Source organism: Agrilus planipennis, unplaced genomic scaffold (genome assembly GCF_000699045.2).
Source record: "Agrilus planipennis isolate EAB-ADULT unplaced genomic scaffold, Apla_2.0 scaffold223, whole genome shotgun sequence".
In the NCBI taxonomy this organism is placed as follows: domain Eukaryota; kingdom Metazoa; phylum Arthropoda; class Insecta; order Coleoptera; family Buprestidae; genus Agrilus; species Agrilus planipennis.
In genome coordinates, this window is record NW_020438932.1 from 131,696 (window position 1) to 147,015 (window position 15,320).

At 33.0% G+C, this 15,320-nt stretch overlaps 3 protein-coding genes across 5 annotated transcripts in view; 1 reads left to right on the forward strand and 2 right to left on the reverse strand.

Annotated features, from left to right (window-relative positions):
• The first annotated feature begins 230 nt into the window (after window positions 1-230).
• On the forward strand, window positions 231-3,129 carry LOC108742068 (solute carrier family 35 member C2). 2 transcript variants are annotated; one of them, XM_018477085.2, is made up of 6 exons: window positions 231-633; window positions 746-896; window positions 1,112-1,184; window positions 1,238-1,490; window positions 2,149-2,324; window positions 2,475-3,129. In XM_018477085.2, exons 1-6 carry the CDS (start codon window positions 621-623, stop codon window positions 2,769-2,771), a joined length of 963 nt encoding a protein of 320 aa, XP_018332587.1. In that variant the 5' UTR covers window positions 231-620; the 3' UTR covers window positions 2,772-3,129. The 2 variants fall into 2 exon arrangements, with proteins under 2 accessions (XP_018332587.1, XP_018332586.1); XM_018477084.2 differs by having other exon boundaries at window positions 232-633; window positions 685-896; window positions 2,475-3,127.
• A 39-nt stretch (window positions 3,130-3,168) lies between these two features.
• Window positions 3,169-15,320, reverse strand: part of LOC108742051 — a 130,118-nt gene continuing 117,966 nt past the window's right edge. Inside the window, exons 3-11 of one of the 2 annotated variants that reach the window (XM_025974231.1) lie at window positions 11,371-11,778; window positions 10,215-11,225; window positions 6,747-10,149; window positions 6,479-6,677; window positions 5,205-5,452; window positions 4,942-5,137; window positions 4,286-4,683; window positions 3,927-4,226; window positions 3,169-3,868 (exon numbers count right to left, since the gene is read on the reverse strand). In XM_025974231.1, the coding sequence (XP_025830016.1) occupies window positions 3,656-3,868; window positions 3,927-4,226; window positions 4,286-4,683; window positions 4,942-5,137; window positions 5,205-5,452; window positions 6,479-6,677; window positions 6,747-10,149; window positions 10,215-11,225; window positions 11,371-11,447 (6,045 nt within the window). In that variant the 5' untranslated portion in view covers window positions 11,448-11,778 and the 3' untranslated portion in view covers window positions 3,169-3,655. Of the gene's footprint in view, window positions 3,869-3,926; window positions 4,227-4,285; window positions 4,684-4,941; window positions 5,138-5,204; window positions 5,453-6,478; window positions 6,678-6,746; window positions 10,150-10,214; window positions 11,226-11,370; window positions 11,873-15,320 lie in introns of those variants that run through there. The other variant, XM_018477060.2, reaches the window with a different exon arrangement.
• LOC112904377 (peptidoglycan recognition protein-like) overlaps window positions 14,290-15,320 on the reverse strand; it is a 15,943-nt gene continuing 14,912 nt past the window's right edge. The window contains exon 3 of the mRNA XM_025974234.1: window positions 14,290-15,037. Within this exon, the coding sequence (XP_025830019.1) occupies window positions 14,499-15,037 (539 nt within the window). The 3' untranslated portion in view covers window positions 14,290-14,498. The remainder of the gene's footprint in view (window positions 15,038-15,320) is intronic.

The window sequence follows — 15,320 nt, forward strand, 5'->3', positions numbered from 1 at the left end:
AGGTTGTTTACGTTATAGTGTTTAAAGTCTCGCAAACCAGCCTGGTTTAAATTAAATCCTAGTAAATTTAAAACTTATAATAAAATTATCTTTATTTTATCCAAAGCTTCTAAAATTGACTTTGTAAAACTTTTACCTTTCGAAAATTCTTTTTTTATTGAATGTTGAGGTTGATAAGACTAAAATGACCTGGCATTTAACCACAATGAGATAAACAAAAAAAAAACAGTTACACGTTGTCAACCAGTTGTGCATGTATGCTCATAAAAGCAATATTTTGACGTTTAAAGCATTTAACCTTGCCAACGCAGTATAATTCTTATCTTGTTGTTTCCGCAATTTGTTCAATGATACCGACAGGGCAGTTAATGCACGATCACAAACTGAATACCGGCTAATATTTTGCAATAACAGGCGAGAATGTGGTAGTTCACTTCAATGAGCATGTTAAATTCAAGGATAAAATATCAAGCTGTTGATAATCAGGGTGAGGATCTAGAAGAGGCAGAAGATATGAAACGCAAATTCCTAACACCTGGTTGTCTTTGGCATTCTCTAAGAACTGCTATTCTTATCTCTGTCTATTTTGCACCCTCTATAGGATTAACTTTTTACCAACGATGGCTGTTTCAGGTTTGTGCATTACTCTTATTTGTTTTTGTAAGCCTGAAGATTTGATTTTAGAGTTTCCACTTTCCTCTAACTGTGGTTTTCATACACCTCATTGTAAAATTTTTCTTGGCAGCATTTGTACGTATTATTTTAACTTGTGGTGGTAGACCACGGGCACATGTAAGTTGGAGAGATCATATTGTGGCAGTTGCTCCTACAGGACTCTTCAGTGGAATTGATATTGGATTTTCAAACTGGGGCCTTGAACTTGTCACAGTTTCTTTGTGAGTTTTAATGAAATATATTTTGAACTATTTCCTTTTAATCAACATATGTCTTACTCAAAATATAATCTCTGGATGATGCATTTGTTGTAAAGCATATTATGTACAATCATTAACAACTAAAAGCAAAATTAGAAAGTTTAACCAGCATTGATTTTGACTAATGTAGTTATTCTCCATAAATTTTTGTACAATAAACGAATGTATGATTTCAGATATACTATGACTAAATCAACAGTTATAATTTTCATTCTTCTCTTTGCTATTCTATTTAAATTGGAGAAAAAGGTTTGTTTAATGTTCTATATGTTTCTGAAATGATTAAGAAATGCTTTTTTCAGTCTTGGAGTTTGTGCTTTATAGTGGTAATGATATCAACAGGATTACTTTTGTTCACATATAAAGCAACCCACTTTAATATTGTTGGATTCGTGCTAGTACTTCTTGCCTCCATGTCCAGCGGCGTCCGATGGACTTGTGTGCAGTTATTATTGCAAAAGTCCCATATCAAAATGAGCAACCCCATTGATATGATTTACCACATGCAACCTTGGATGGCCTTATCAATTTTTCCTTTTGTGGTTTGGATAGAAGGTAAAATTTTAATCAACTCAAGTTTAATTACTAAAAATTGTACAGGCTTACAAGTGAAAGAAATATGTTTTATTTTATATGCATTTTTTTAATCATTAATTACTGAATTAATTTTTATAAACAATCTGTTGTAGATATGTTTAAGGAGAATAATTTGAAATAAAATATTGGACAGTAATAGCAATAAATGAAAGAAAAATGTTGAATATTTTAGCTAAAATAAATGCAAACATATTTTACTTGTTAACATGTGCAAAATTCACTCTATTGTCAGTATAATTAAGTGCAAGAAGTAAAACTTTGCATAAAAAATATTAGACTTGCTAATATTTATTTGTGGCCCTTGTCCTGCATTATTAATCATACAAAATGACTTTTCTTTATAGCAACACAAATGCAAATGCTTTTTAATATGATTCATTGAAATTACTTTCAGTTTAATAGTCTATTTTTTTTTTTTTCATAGTTTAGCGCCTACTCAGCCTTTCTGGTATCCTGCACTGAGCTTATCATTTAACTATATAATTACATTCAAGTGTCTATCTCTACTGTGATTACAGTGTTATGCTATGGGGGCAGACCACCCATGCTTACCTGGCTATTTCATTTAGTAGATTTCTGTTTTTTATTTTTTACTAATTTAGTTATTCTTTTTCAGGTCTTTCATTAATATCCAGCTGCCAAGTATTTCGCATATCAGATCGTGAAGTTTTAATAAGTGTGACCAGTAAAGTGTTATTGGGGGCATTTATTGCCTTTTTAATGGAACTGAGCGAAGTCATGGTTGTTATGTACACCTCTAGTCTTACATTATCTGTAGCAGGTATTTTTAAAGTGAGTAGTACTTATCAGTCTCATAAATTGATAATCTTTGAAGCCTGGCGAATTAACAACTTAATCTTTCATTAATGTTTTATTACAATATGCTCTGATGTTTTCAGTAACTAGGTTTGTTTCTTTTTCAAATGAAGATTTAATTTTTAGGAGATTTTTATGTTGATTGCGGCTGTGAAATGGAATGGTGATGTACTGTCCCCCATAAATATATTGGGTCTTGTAGTGTGTCTTAGTGGTATAATTAGTCATGTGATCCATAAAATTAAAATGATTCGATATCACAACCCCAATAGGGTGTATAAAATGGGGTTGGAAAGATACGAATTGAACGAGTCTTTGGTCAACAATATAGAACGTTTTAGTCTTACTAGTGACAGTGATAGTGAGCAAGGAGGAAGCGATTCGAATGTAATTTTTAACGTTTTACACCGACGAGAAAGGTGATTAATATTTCTTCCCCATCAGGGTGATTTTATTACATCAAATAAAAAATAGTTAACGGAAAGTATTATTTTTACTTATCTTTACACCTTCAGCTTTGTAAAGATATTTTGCATTTATTTATACTGTAGCAATAGTTAAAGATAATCGCGTTTTTGTTAAGTTTAAATTTCATTTTGTTGCAAGGTTATACGAACAAAATCAGTATTTATTGTTCTGCTTGTGTTAATAATTAGTAAATAATTATGCCTGTATTAGCTGTTCTTCTTCAATCTTGTATTTGAGATACTTAAATTTATTTAGGTACTGTAAATTTTAGCGATAAAAATTGTAAGATTTTTTTTAGATATTAATAATTTCAGATAAAAATTTAAATTTATTAGAAATCTCAAAGTAATATTTTAATCATAATATTCTTGAATTTCATTAAAAATTGTAGCTTTAGGGATACATTTAAAAAATGTTGATATTTTCATAACTTATCTTTCAGTATGATAAACTATCTCTTCACCTTATGCTTGCTATTTCAAATTAATTTTAAGGCCTCTCTATAAAGTTGTTACTGTTAAACAATTTTGCAATGCACAGGGAATAGATTTAATTTTAAATTAATAAATGAAATAATTAATCTATTGGATTTTTCTTACGAAGTGATACAAAAGCGATTTTTTCTTATCACTTTTATTATTCAAACAAGCAAACATTTTCTTTTTTAAAAAGCAGAAACTAATATCACTATTGGTACTTAATTTTCTTTTTCAATAAATAAATTTGAAACTCAACCTACAAAAATATAGATTCTTCTACGTGTCTTTTTATGTTAATAAATTGCAAACGTTATAAATACACAGATCTTAGCGCCACTTCGAAATTTCGATTGCAAATACTTACTGCGTCGCTTGGGTGCTCGCCGTTTTACCTCCCGATTTCTTGTTCAATTTGCTCATTATGTTATTTTCTATTTTCTCAACCAATCCATTTATTTCATCGTCATCATATGTGAACATGAGCTTACAATTGCTAACGTCCATATTCTTTTTTTCAATATTTTCGATGGCATGCTCTAGACAATAAATACTGTCTTCTTGATTTTCAATAACCTTCAAAAAAGGACAATTAATATGTGATCAAATAAGGTGAAACATGAAAAATAAATACCCATGAGACAAAAAGGTTTGTTCGACAAATTTCACATTCATAATCTCCGCTTTCATTTTGCATTTTTCTTCGTCTTCTTGCTCCCACAGCTTCCGGTTTTGGCACTTTTTCAAGCTTAATAAGACCCAAAGTTTGCAACTTTTTTCTTTCGGTAATTTCACGCTTGCAAAGATCTTGAATTTTGGGGACGATTTGCTTCAAAACATCAACATGAGATCGACTATCTGCTGCAATACTAAGAATTAACTGGTCTAGGGAGAACATGGAAGGCTCGCAGCTGTTCTTCATGTGTTCAAATACCTGTTAATTGTCATCAATAAATGTAAAAGTTACTTCATAATATTTACCATTTCACTTACTTTCTGGGCAGTTTTAAGCCAGCTGGCGGGAGCGAAATAAACACTTTCTGAGACTACATAACCGGTGCAAATATTAGATGTGAATGCTTTAGGGAAAACGACTATGTAGTGTCCGGGTTCCTGGACAGTTCTACAGAGTGACACACCATTTTCTACCAGAATGTTTGGCGGTACCATTGCGGTATCAGAGGGGAGCCAAATGGTCTTGTTATGGCAATAGTTTGGCACCAGGTTAGTTACAGTGGTCCGAAATTGGTCACTCATAGAATCTGGGATACCATACCAGATTTTACTGCCCCCGGTATGCAAATATTCGATCCAAGGAAGATGATGGGGATCCCGATACCAGCAACAACCGGTAAACACCATGCCCACGTGTAAAGTGGGTACAGTCACTCCTATTAAAGAGTACAAAATAAAATTTCTTACACAACGATATAATTTAATAAACTGATTAAGAAATTTATGTTAAAATAGAAAAAGGGATAAACTAGTACATAAAACTTGTTAAAAAGATAGGTCACTAAAAAAACATATATATAAAGAAAAAATTATTAAATTAATAAAAATATGTGTAAACTATTATGTGTTTATCTTTACGCGACCATAATTTGTATAGTGTGAAAAAAACCATGCATATAAACAGAAAAACTTACCCATGACAGGTCCCATTGATCGGAGAATTGAACCACTGTTATTAGTCAGAACCTTTAAATTCCAAGCATGACGAGCAAATGGGCTATTTTTTGAGACTGCAAAACCGTAACCCCAATTTCCAGAGTCTATTGAGCCTGAATGGACACAGATATGATACTGCCTTGTATTTACATGTTTCCAAAATTCTTGTTCAACCTATGTAACAAAATATAAGGAGGATTAACAAAAAGACGTCAAATTATTTAATTTCTTATGTAATTACTTCTTGAGCTGAAGGATCTGCGGCTTTAAACCACATGCTCATTGTGTTCCTGGCAATCCTAAAGAACGTATTCAGTGCCATATTACGTCCTTTGACGATACACTCATCGAGTTCGTCGTCGCTTTCAGGATCTGACTGATTAGATGCGTTATCACTATTATCCAGCTTTTCTTGGGTTCTAAGCAACACCCGCGATTCCCGTTTCGCCCATTCCGTTTCAACTTCATCAAATAACTTTTCACGTTCAGCTAAATTATTTACAAAAAGATGTACTGTATAATAATTTTCTAGTATAAGAAGGTTTGTATACTTGTGCCACATTTGATTGGTCGTTAAAAGATGTGTAAAATGCGATTTGTTTTACTTTTAAAGGAGTAGGGTTTGACTGTATTAAGTGGTTTAATTAATCACTTTCTTTGTGTTAAAAATTATTTGAAAAATTGAATTTAAAGGAATTATTTGTAAGTAGGTATGCAACACATCGTACACTTTATATAAAAGCCTCTTTTTTATTTTCGAATAAATTAATTTCCCTCTTATTAAACTAGCTGAAAGTATCAAAATGCATTAATATTGTTATGGGCTATCAGTGAGAAGGATTTTGTAGTTGGAAATTGTCAGGGCACATTTTCAACCCTTTATTTGAAAGCGTCCATTTATTTTCTAATAAATTAATTTCTTTCTTATTAAGCTAGCTGAAGGTACCAAAATGCTAACAGTTAGAAAAATTTTATAGTTGGTAATTGTCAGTGTGTACTTTCAACCCTTTATTTAAAAGCGCCTTTTTTGTTTTCTGACAAATTAATTGCTCCCTTATTAGTTCTTCCCCCTTATCAGTCATTGTGAGCACGAAACTGTTAGCACTATTGTTTCGAGTGGTTGAAATTAACTTTTGTTAACAATTTATTTAATCATTTTCTTTGTGATAAAAATTGTTTGAAAAATTGAATTTAAAGAAATTGTTTGTAAGTAGGTATGCAACACATCGTACACCTCAGCATTTACTTATTACTTCACCCTGTGCTGACAGCACTCGTTATTTCTTCTATATATAATAATACAGAATGAAAACGACAAAAAATACGTTTTTCGATTGTAACTTAAGTCGAAGCAATTAAGATAGCTAACGATACAATATGCTGGAATTAGCTGACCATTAAAATGTCTTAAACAGAAAAGGGAACTTTCTAATTGCAAAAATGGGCGTGGTTAAATATCAGTACTAGGTACACATTTTGATAGGTACATTCTAATCATAAAGTTTAAGTGCATACCTGGCGACAAGGTGTCATAGGGTAAAAGATATTTACAATAGATGTCATCTAGTTTGGTGACCCTGTCTTGAGCTGATTTTGGAATTCTCATTAATTCAGAAACTTTCGGCCATTTCTTTTTCTCTATGACTTCTTTCAATCCCCCAAGTGACTGCACTGTTTGATATAATCGGGGCAGATCTATTTCTATTCCACCGATCTACAATAAAAGTGAATATTAGTGTTTTTACTTAATATGTATATATTATTTATTAACAATAACACTAACCCAAGGAGGATGAGTAAGATTAATGCTCTGAGTCTGAAGATATTTCTTGATGGCCATAAGCTCTTTTAAGTTGGGACCCCAACGATGTAACATTTTGTGAACCAACTGGTTGTATGCAGTGAACCGCATTTCATCAGAAACTTTACATTCTGGTTTGAAAGTACTTGGAGGTACTATACGACAGATGCCGAACTTTTCAGCTTTTTGCCTTATTTTTTCTATATATTCCAAAGGATCTTGGAACTCTTTTTCATTTGGATAAAATACTGGAGCTTCTACAACTTGGGGTAGATCAGAAGTAGTTGGGAAGTCAACTACTTTGGTGGGAGTACAAATCACTTCTGCAGTTTTTGTTCTAGTTTTTGCCACTGTACGTTTACATACTTTTGTACTGGATGATGAACTAGCACTTGGAGAACTCGGTACTTTGTATTTAAAGTCATCATCAGAAGATTTTGATCTTTGAAATGATTTTGCTTCGAATGATTTTGGTTTTTGACAAGAAGGTGGAAACATCGAGTTAGCCTTGTCTTCTGTTTTATGAAGTTGTGTTTGTGTCTGAGTCACTAGTTTTGCTTTCATTACCACCTTTTGATTGGGACCTTCAGTGCCTAGTTTCACGGCAACTCCTTGAATGACGTTCTGCTTTCCAGGTTGTATGGGAATGTAAAACAGTTGTTCTCCCCCATTCTGTTCTTCAGAACAGTCAATCCCTTCCGTGAATGTTTCTGAAGATTCTAAATTAACTTGTAGAGCCAGAGAGGTGCCGCTGGATTCATCAGCTGACGAAATAATCGAAACTTCTTTGCTATGATGTTTTATATTTTCTGTTCTAATTGCAAGTGGTAATCGAAATTTGTTAATAGTTCTAGGATCATCGGTCCTTGAAAATTCATCTTCAGACTTTGACGTAGCCGTACTAGATGGCCTACGTACCGGTCTACGAAAGGGTGTGCTTACTAAATCTTCGGTTTCGGCCTCAAAAGCGTAAACGCTGCTTTCATTATCAGGCGAAAAGGCATTAGTGTTGGGTTTGTCTTCCTTTTTTTCTTTACGAAAGATAGTCTTGCGTTCTGAAGTCTTAATGAGCTTAATATTCTTTTCAAGGGGCGATTTTAATATTTCGGGAATTTTAATATCGGGAACTAGTGTAGTATCTACTTTAGATATTTCAGTCTCAGGAAGAAGAACCGTCTTTAAGACTGTTATATTAACATTCTTGTGAAACTCTGTATTTAATGACGTCTCAGTTGGAATTTTATCCTCGTATTTCACCAAATTTTCTTCCTCTTCTTCTTTTTTCATGTTACTACCTGCCAATGCACTTTCTTTAAGCCATTTTTCTATTTGTTCTGTAGACATGTTCACTTTTCCTTTTCCAAACCTTTTATCAACATCTTTACAAAGAAGATCAGCTGACTGAACTATATGGGTATTCTTTCTTTCTTGTTTATGTTGTTTAGAATTTTCAATTTTCACAAAACCGTGGAAATATTTATCATCATCATCAGAAGATGAAAACATAGTAAGATAATTGGAGGGCCTTTTTGTACATTCTCGTTTGGGCTTAGAATATGCGGGTCTTTCTTGATTTTCAGCCTTTTTCTTTGGATTTCTTTGACTAGAATCTCTTTTGGGATTATACTTTGAAATTCTTGTTTCTTTTTTAGTTTCCAAAACAGGTGATTTGCTCTCCATTGATACTTTATTGTCTGCATTTTCAATGTTTTTATTTGATGACTTTTTAAGGTCCTTTGAAGCAGCTAATTTAACTTGTGTTAACTTTGATAATGGTTCCTCATCAGAGTCACTGAAGCTATGTTCCATTTTGGGTGCGTTTAATGGAAAATCACGCATTTTGTTAGTAGATAATTTAACGTCAAATTCTGAATCTGAGGAATTTTCTAATTCATCTTTGATAACATTAGATTGAGATCGATTTTTTATTGACCGTTTTCGTTTTAATTGCTTAGATTTTTGTGAAATTTCAGGTTCATCGGATTCACTTAAAGATTCATTTTTGGAAATTTTCATTCCCAATTCAGCTTTTTTCTCGTTTAATATTTTAATTTTTTCTGCTGAAAGATCTGACGATGGGCTTTTTGCTAATCTACCTGTATCAGAGTCAGTGATTTTTTGTTTATTTACGGAGAGGAGCTCTATTGCTTGCTTTACCACTTCTTCTATCTTTATGGAAGAATTTTGTGTGGGCTTCGGCATCAATGGTTTCACACATTTTTCTGTTTTTGCTTGCTTTTCCTTTGAAAACTTTTCTTCTACTTTTTCATTATTTTCATCACATTTGATTGTCTTGCCTTTTCTGCCTGAAAAATTGTTCTTTGATTTCTTCTCAGAACTCTTTTCTTTTTTTGAATCAATTACATTTTCATTCTTAGTGGAATCTTTTGTACGTTCCTTTGCAAGTTCATTTGCAGTTTTTTCTGGCGAGGCTTTCTTTAAATCTGAAGTTTTAGTTTTTGCTTTTGCTTTTAATTCATTTTCTCTTTGTTCTGTTCTGCGCACATTGGGTAACTCTGGAAAACTGTCGATGGAAATATTGTCTTCATCAATATTTCCTTCACTGACCAACTTGCGTCCTAGAATTTCCATGTAAATTGCAGCAGCTTCTTTTGTTTTTCTAGAAGGTCTTGGAGTCACTTTTGACTCTTCTATTGCCACTTTTTCTTTTGGAGACTTTTTTTGTTCTTCATTTTGTGCTTTGTTTCTTTCTGCTTTTTGAGTAGATGTTCTAGTATTTATTTTGGTCTCAGGTTCTTGCTTTTTTAATGTCTGATTCTTCTTATTGTCAGTGTTATTAAACGTTTTGCTTTTTTTATTATTAATTTCTTGTTCTTTTTGATCACTGATGGATTTTTTGAATTCCTTATCTTCTGGACTCTCTATTTTAATAGACTTTCTGTTTTTTTCTTCAGTTTTCTTAATTTTATCTTTTTCTTCATCTTTGATTGTACTATTATTGTTTTCCAATTTTACTGATTTCTTTAAAATAGAAGACGACTTTATTTGGATTTCTTCTTTTTCAGTTTTAGAGTCATTTTCTTTTTTAATAGTTCTTGGTTTAATTTCTTCAGTTTCTACTTTTGTTCTTCGTGTCCCCATTCCAATTTTTCTGCAGTGCATTTTGTTGTTAGTTTCTTTTTCTGCATTTCTTCTTTGTTTCACAATAACGTTTTGGTGTTTTTTCTTTAACATTGCTTTTCTTGTTTTCTTGTTAATTTCTTTAGTTTGCAGTAGAGTGCATCTTCGAAGAATAGGATAGTTGGATAATTTGACAGGTGATTTTAATTTCTTTGTAAGTTGGGTATTCTGCTTTCTGAGCACTTGGCTTCTTGTTGTAAACGACTTACTTACAGGTGTCATATTTCTTCTGGTTATTTTCGTACTGTAAAAAAGTGCATTAATTATTGTTGGGAAATAATAAAAGGATAATAAAAATATAAAGCTTACTTTATATCTTCATATGGAGCTTTACATACAGGTTTTCGAATAATACGTAAAGGAACTCTGGTAACTGGTCGTAAAGACGATTTTCTGGAATTATTTGTCAGTGGTTCTTCATCATCTGTGGAGAATTCAGATGAAATATCTTCTTTTGAAATGACTTTTTTGTTTTCTGTAATTTTCTTCAATTCTTCATCTCCCTTGCTAGTTGTCTTTGCTTTTTTCAGTTCTTCAGGTGATTCTAAACAAAAACTTTTTGCAATAGGTTTTCTCCTTTTCGCTTTAACTTGTAATTCTTGATGATTGAATCTTCCACGAAAACTCCTCAAACACATTCGTTTCTTCTGGACTTGAGAATTTATTGGTTGCTTTTTCAACGATGTTTTTGTAGTTGTTACCTTAGTAGAAACAACTTTGACGCGTGTTTTATGAGTAACATTTTTCTTTATCGAAGTTTCATTTTTAGTAACTGATCGAGTTCGAACCAGGCTTTTACTAGTTACCTTTTCAGATAAGTGGCTTATAGTTACAGCTCGTATTTTTGCCATACGTTGCTCTTGATATTTCCTCCTTAATGCCTGAAGGGCGAGAGCATGTCTACGCTTCTTGTCCATTTGTTTACTTATTAAAATTGGATCAGCTCTTTTTCTAACACCAAAGGCAATGAAGGGCCTCTCTTTTCCCGATTCTGATTTAGCATTGTGGATGCTGCATGATGGTATTGGCAGGTTTTGAGGCTGGGAAATAGGAGAATCACCTTGCTCAGAGGAAGAGTCTGTGATAGTAGCATTACTAAAGAAATTTAAACTTGGAGGTAACATGGAAGTCCCACGAAAGCACAGAAAAGTTAGAAAGTCCTCAGTATGAGGTCGTTTCATAGGTAGCAGTTCTTGAGGTTCTGGTAAAACATCTGGTCGTGATTTCTCAGGTTTATCAAATTCTCTAATTGGGGTGAGAACAGGACTGGTGTTGATAACCGTTCCTTGGGCAAACTTTCTCTGTGCATGTACTTTAGTCCTAATTGAAATTTAAAAAGACACAATCAACATAGTGGGCAACTAGAAGAATCGCGTTTACACAAAATTAAATACAAATATTTTTAAAAAGCAAATTCCAAATTTGTTATTTAAAATATGCTAAATATAACATTTATATAAATTACCTTTTAGGACTATCCTCCAATAAGATATTGTCGTCATCTTTCCTTTTTCGTTTTATATCACCACGATTTATCACCATTTTATACTATTTTTATTTTCTTATACTGTTATAATAACACATTTAAATTAACAGAATTTAAATACTTATAAGGTTTCCATTCATCTTTTTCTTTGCTTTTACATTATTCTTTCTATAATTACAATGTTTCACTTTACAGTTTTCACGAACCGTGTTTTTAGCTTGCCATCCATAAATATTGCACATATTTGTTTGACGTTTGATCCAAACAGTCCAAAGACCTTATTTAAAATTATCCAAAACCCAAAATTGAGGTATTACATCGAACAACTGTCCATCGAGCAAACTTTTGTATAATAAAACACACTACATCCTAAATCAAGAGACAGTGCTGCAAACAAAGACTTAATTAATTAGCCGTTAGTATTAATAAAAAAAGGGATTTAAATTTACAATGCCTTACTTAATAAATACTTTTTTAATATGTAATGACAACATATGTCGCCACCTCTTACATAATAGCGAAATGTTATTATAAAATTTTATAATCAGCCACTATTTTACGCACTAATTACAGAGAATAGTATCTTATCCGTTTACCTTTTTAATTATTAGATGGATAACGTTTTCTGCTTTTATTATGGCAACTGCAAAGGCTTGCAATATCCTTAAGCATTAATTTAAGTATAATCATTTAAATAAACTTATTATATATTAACAATTAATTTATTCTTTACTAGTTATTCCCCCTGCCCCGCCCATTTTTATTGCTCCATTATGACGTAGTGTCGGCCATCATTCTTTTCTAATTGTTGTAGTTGTCGGCCATCATTCTTTTCTAATTGTTGTAGTTGTCGGCCATCATTATTTTTCAATTGTTGTCGCATTGTTACTGATGTCGGCCATTATGGTTTTTTAATAGATATATACCAATCAGTAATTAAAATTTAACGGAATTATTTGTAAATAGGTATGAAACACAATCGTACACTTCAGCAAAAAAATTGCTGATACTAACTACATACATTACCTTGCCCTGTGTGGACAAATAACATATTTTTTTTTATATATATAATAATTAGCTATTCTACACTGAACTTGCCTTTTATTCATTTAAATGAAACCGCCTCTTACCTCAATTTCTTTTATGTTTAAATTATTTTACACATTTCACCAAATTTACTTCCAGAAAGTGCCTATTTGACACCGCCCTCGGAAATCGTTGCAATAATTAGATTCCACGCACTTTTATACATGATTACTAATACTTAAAGCTTAGTAAATATTTTCTAACTTTTTATAATTTAACGAGAATCTTTTTCAGTTTCTTCGCACTTTTTTACATAATTTTCAATACTTAAAGTTTAGTAAATATTTTCCAACACTTTATGATTTAACAAGCGCCTTTTTATGTTTAAATTATTTCGCATATTTTACCTAAAGAGGTGCCGCAATGTACCTTCCCGACATCGCATTCGAAAACCGTTGGCACCACGAGATTCTACGCACTTTTTTACATAATTGTCTACCCTTAAAGCTTGGGAAATATTTTCCAACTGCTTATGATTTAACGAGCGCCTTTTTATGCTTAAATTATTTCGCATATTTTACCTAAAAAGGTGCCGCAATGTACCTTCCCGACATCGCATTCGAAAACCGTTGGCACCACGAGATTCTACGCACTTTTTTACATAATTGTCTACCCTTAAAGCTTGGGAAATATTTTCCAACTGCTTATGATTTAACGAGCGCCTTTTTATGCTTAAATTATTTCGCATATTTTACCTAAAAAGGTGCCGCAATGTACCTTCCCGACATCGCATTCGAAAACCGTTGGCACCACGAGATTCTACGCACTTTTTTACATAATTGTCTACCCTTAAAGCTTGGGAAATATTTTCCAACTGCTTATGATTTAACGAGCGCCTTTTTATGCTTAAATTATTTCGCATATTTTACCTAAAAAGGTGCCGCAATGTACCTTCCCGACATCGCATTCGAAAACCGTTGGCACCACGAGATTCTACGCACTTTTTTACATAATTGTCTACCCTTAAAGCTTGGGAAATATTTTTCAACTGCTTATGATTTAACGAGCGCCTTTTTATGCTTAAATTATTTCGCATATTTTACCTAAAAAGGTGCCGCAATGTACCTTCCCGACATCGCATTCGAAAACCGTTGGCACCACGAGATTCTACGCACTTTTTTACATAATTGTCTACCCTTAAAGCTTGGGAAATATTTTTCAACTGCTTATGATTTAACGAGCGCCTTTTTATGCTTAAATTATTTCGCATATTTTACCTAAAAAGGTGCCGCAATGTACCTTCCCGACATCGCATTCGAAAACCGTTGGCACCACGAGATTCTACGCACTTTTTTACATAATTGTCTACCCTTAAAGCTTGGGAAATATTTTCCAACTGCTTATGATTTAACGAGCGCCTTTTTATGCTTAAATTATTTCGCATATTTTACCTAAAAAGGTGCCGCAATGTACCTTTCCGACATCGCATTCGAAAACCGTTGGCACCACGAGATTCTACGCACTTTTTTACATAATTGTCTACCCTTAAAGTTTGGGAAATATTTTCAACTGCTTATGATTTAACGAGCGCCTTTTTATGCTTAAATTATTTCGCATATTTTAGTACAAAATAATACCAGATGGTACGTATTCTTTTTCGAACTCATCAGTAATAAACAATGGTAGCGATATGATACTCCACCGTTAGTTACATCGATCCAAATTAAAATTCCAGATTATTTCGAAAGGTGTATGTAGATTTCAATGAAATAAATGTTGGACTAGTAAAACTCAATGCTATCTAAATATTTTCTTAATTTCTAAGGGTATCTTCCGATAAATAAATGAGAAAAATTAAATAATGGTTCGTAATATTGTTAAACTATTAGCTTTATTCCGATTTATTTATATAAAAATTCGTTTATATATACAAAATAAAAGACACAAATTTTTATATATAACAGTACCTATTTTAGTTTCAATAACCCTTAATGTATAATTACAGCCTTTTATTTTGTGTTTTTCACCTTGCCCTTGTGGGATATTAGCACTATGGAACACAGGAGCTGTTTTGTTTGTTATCAAGGAAGGGCAGACCAATGGGGCCACGTTTTAATTTCTTCGTATAGAACGGCTCCGGGTGCTTGCGTCCCTATTAATTGTTTCGCTGCAAGGAGTTTGTAATTTTTCGAAATGTATCCCTGTTTTATACCCATATTTATAAGCACCTTACAGGCATTTATTTGCCATTCCGGCGGTTTAATCGTAATGAATGTTCCTATAAAGGCAATCCCTATGGATTTCTTATTGTAACCGTGCGTGTGCGACCCTTCTTTCGTCCAACCCCTTCCTTCGTAAGCGTTTCCGTCTCCACCGACCAAAAAATTGTACGCGATGTCCCACAAGTGACTACTGTCGATGTGAAACGTCTGAATTGCACGCACGTGGAAGACACAGGTAGCTTGGTCGCTACAATTCTCTGTAGCAGTGTGCCATATTATGACGTACGGTACGGGCACATTGAGCTCGTCAGGAGTTTGTACAGCAGGCTGAGCGACCCAATCCAGACGGGATACAATCCTCACGTTATTTGGTAAAGTTGCATTGAATGCATCTGTATCTATAGGATAGTGCACATTGCGGTGATTTTTTTGCATGAGGATGATGATGATGATAACTTTACGATGATTATACAGCAAATGCCAGAATACAAAATGTTACATTAATGTTTAAGGTTGTTCGGAAAGTCATTTCGTTTTTTCCCGACAGAGGATTTAATTGTATTCTTTTGCACCCAACTTCACATTTAAGCCGTATAATTTTTATATGCTTTGAGAGCTCATATAGCAAGGCTTGTGTGTGAAAAATTCCAATTAATTCTACGCAGTAGTTTTTGGTTGGTG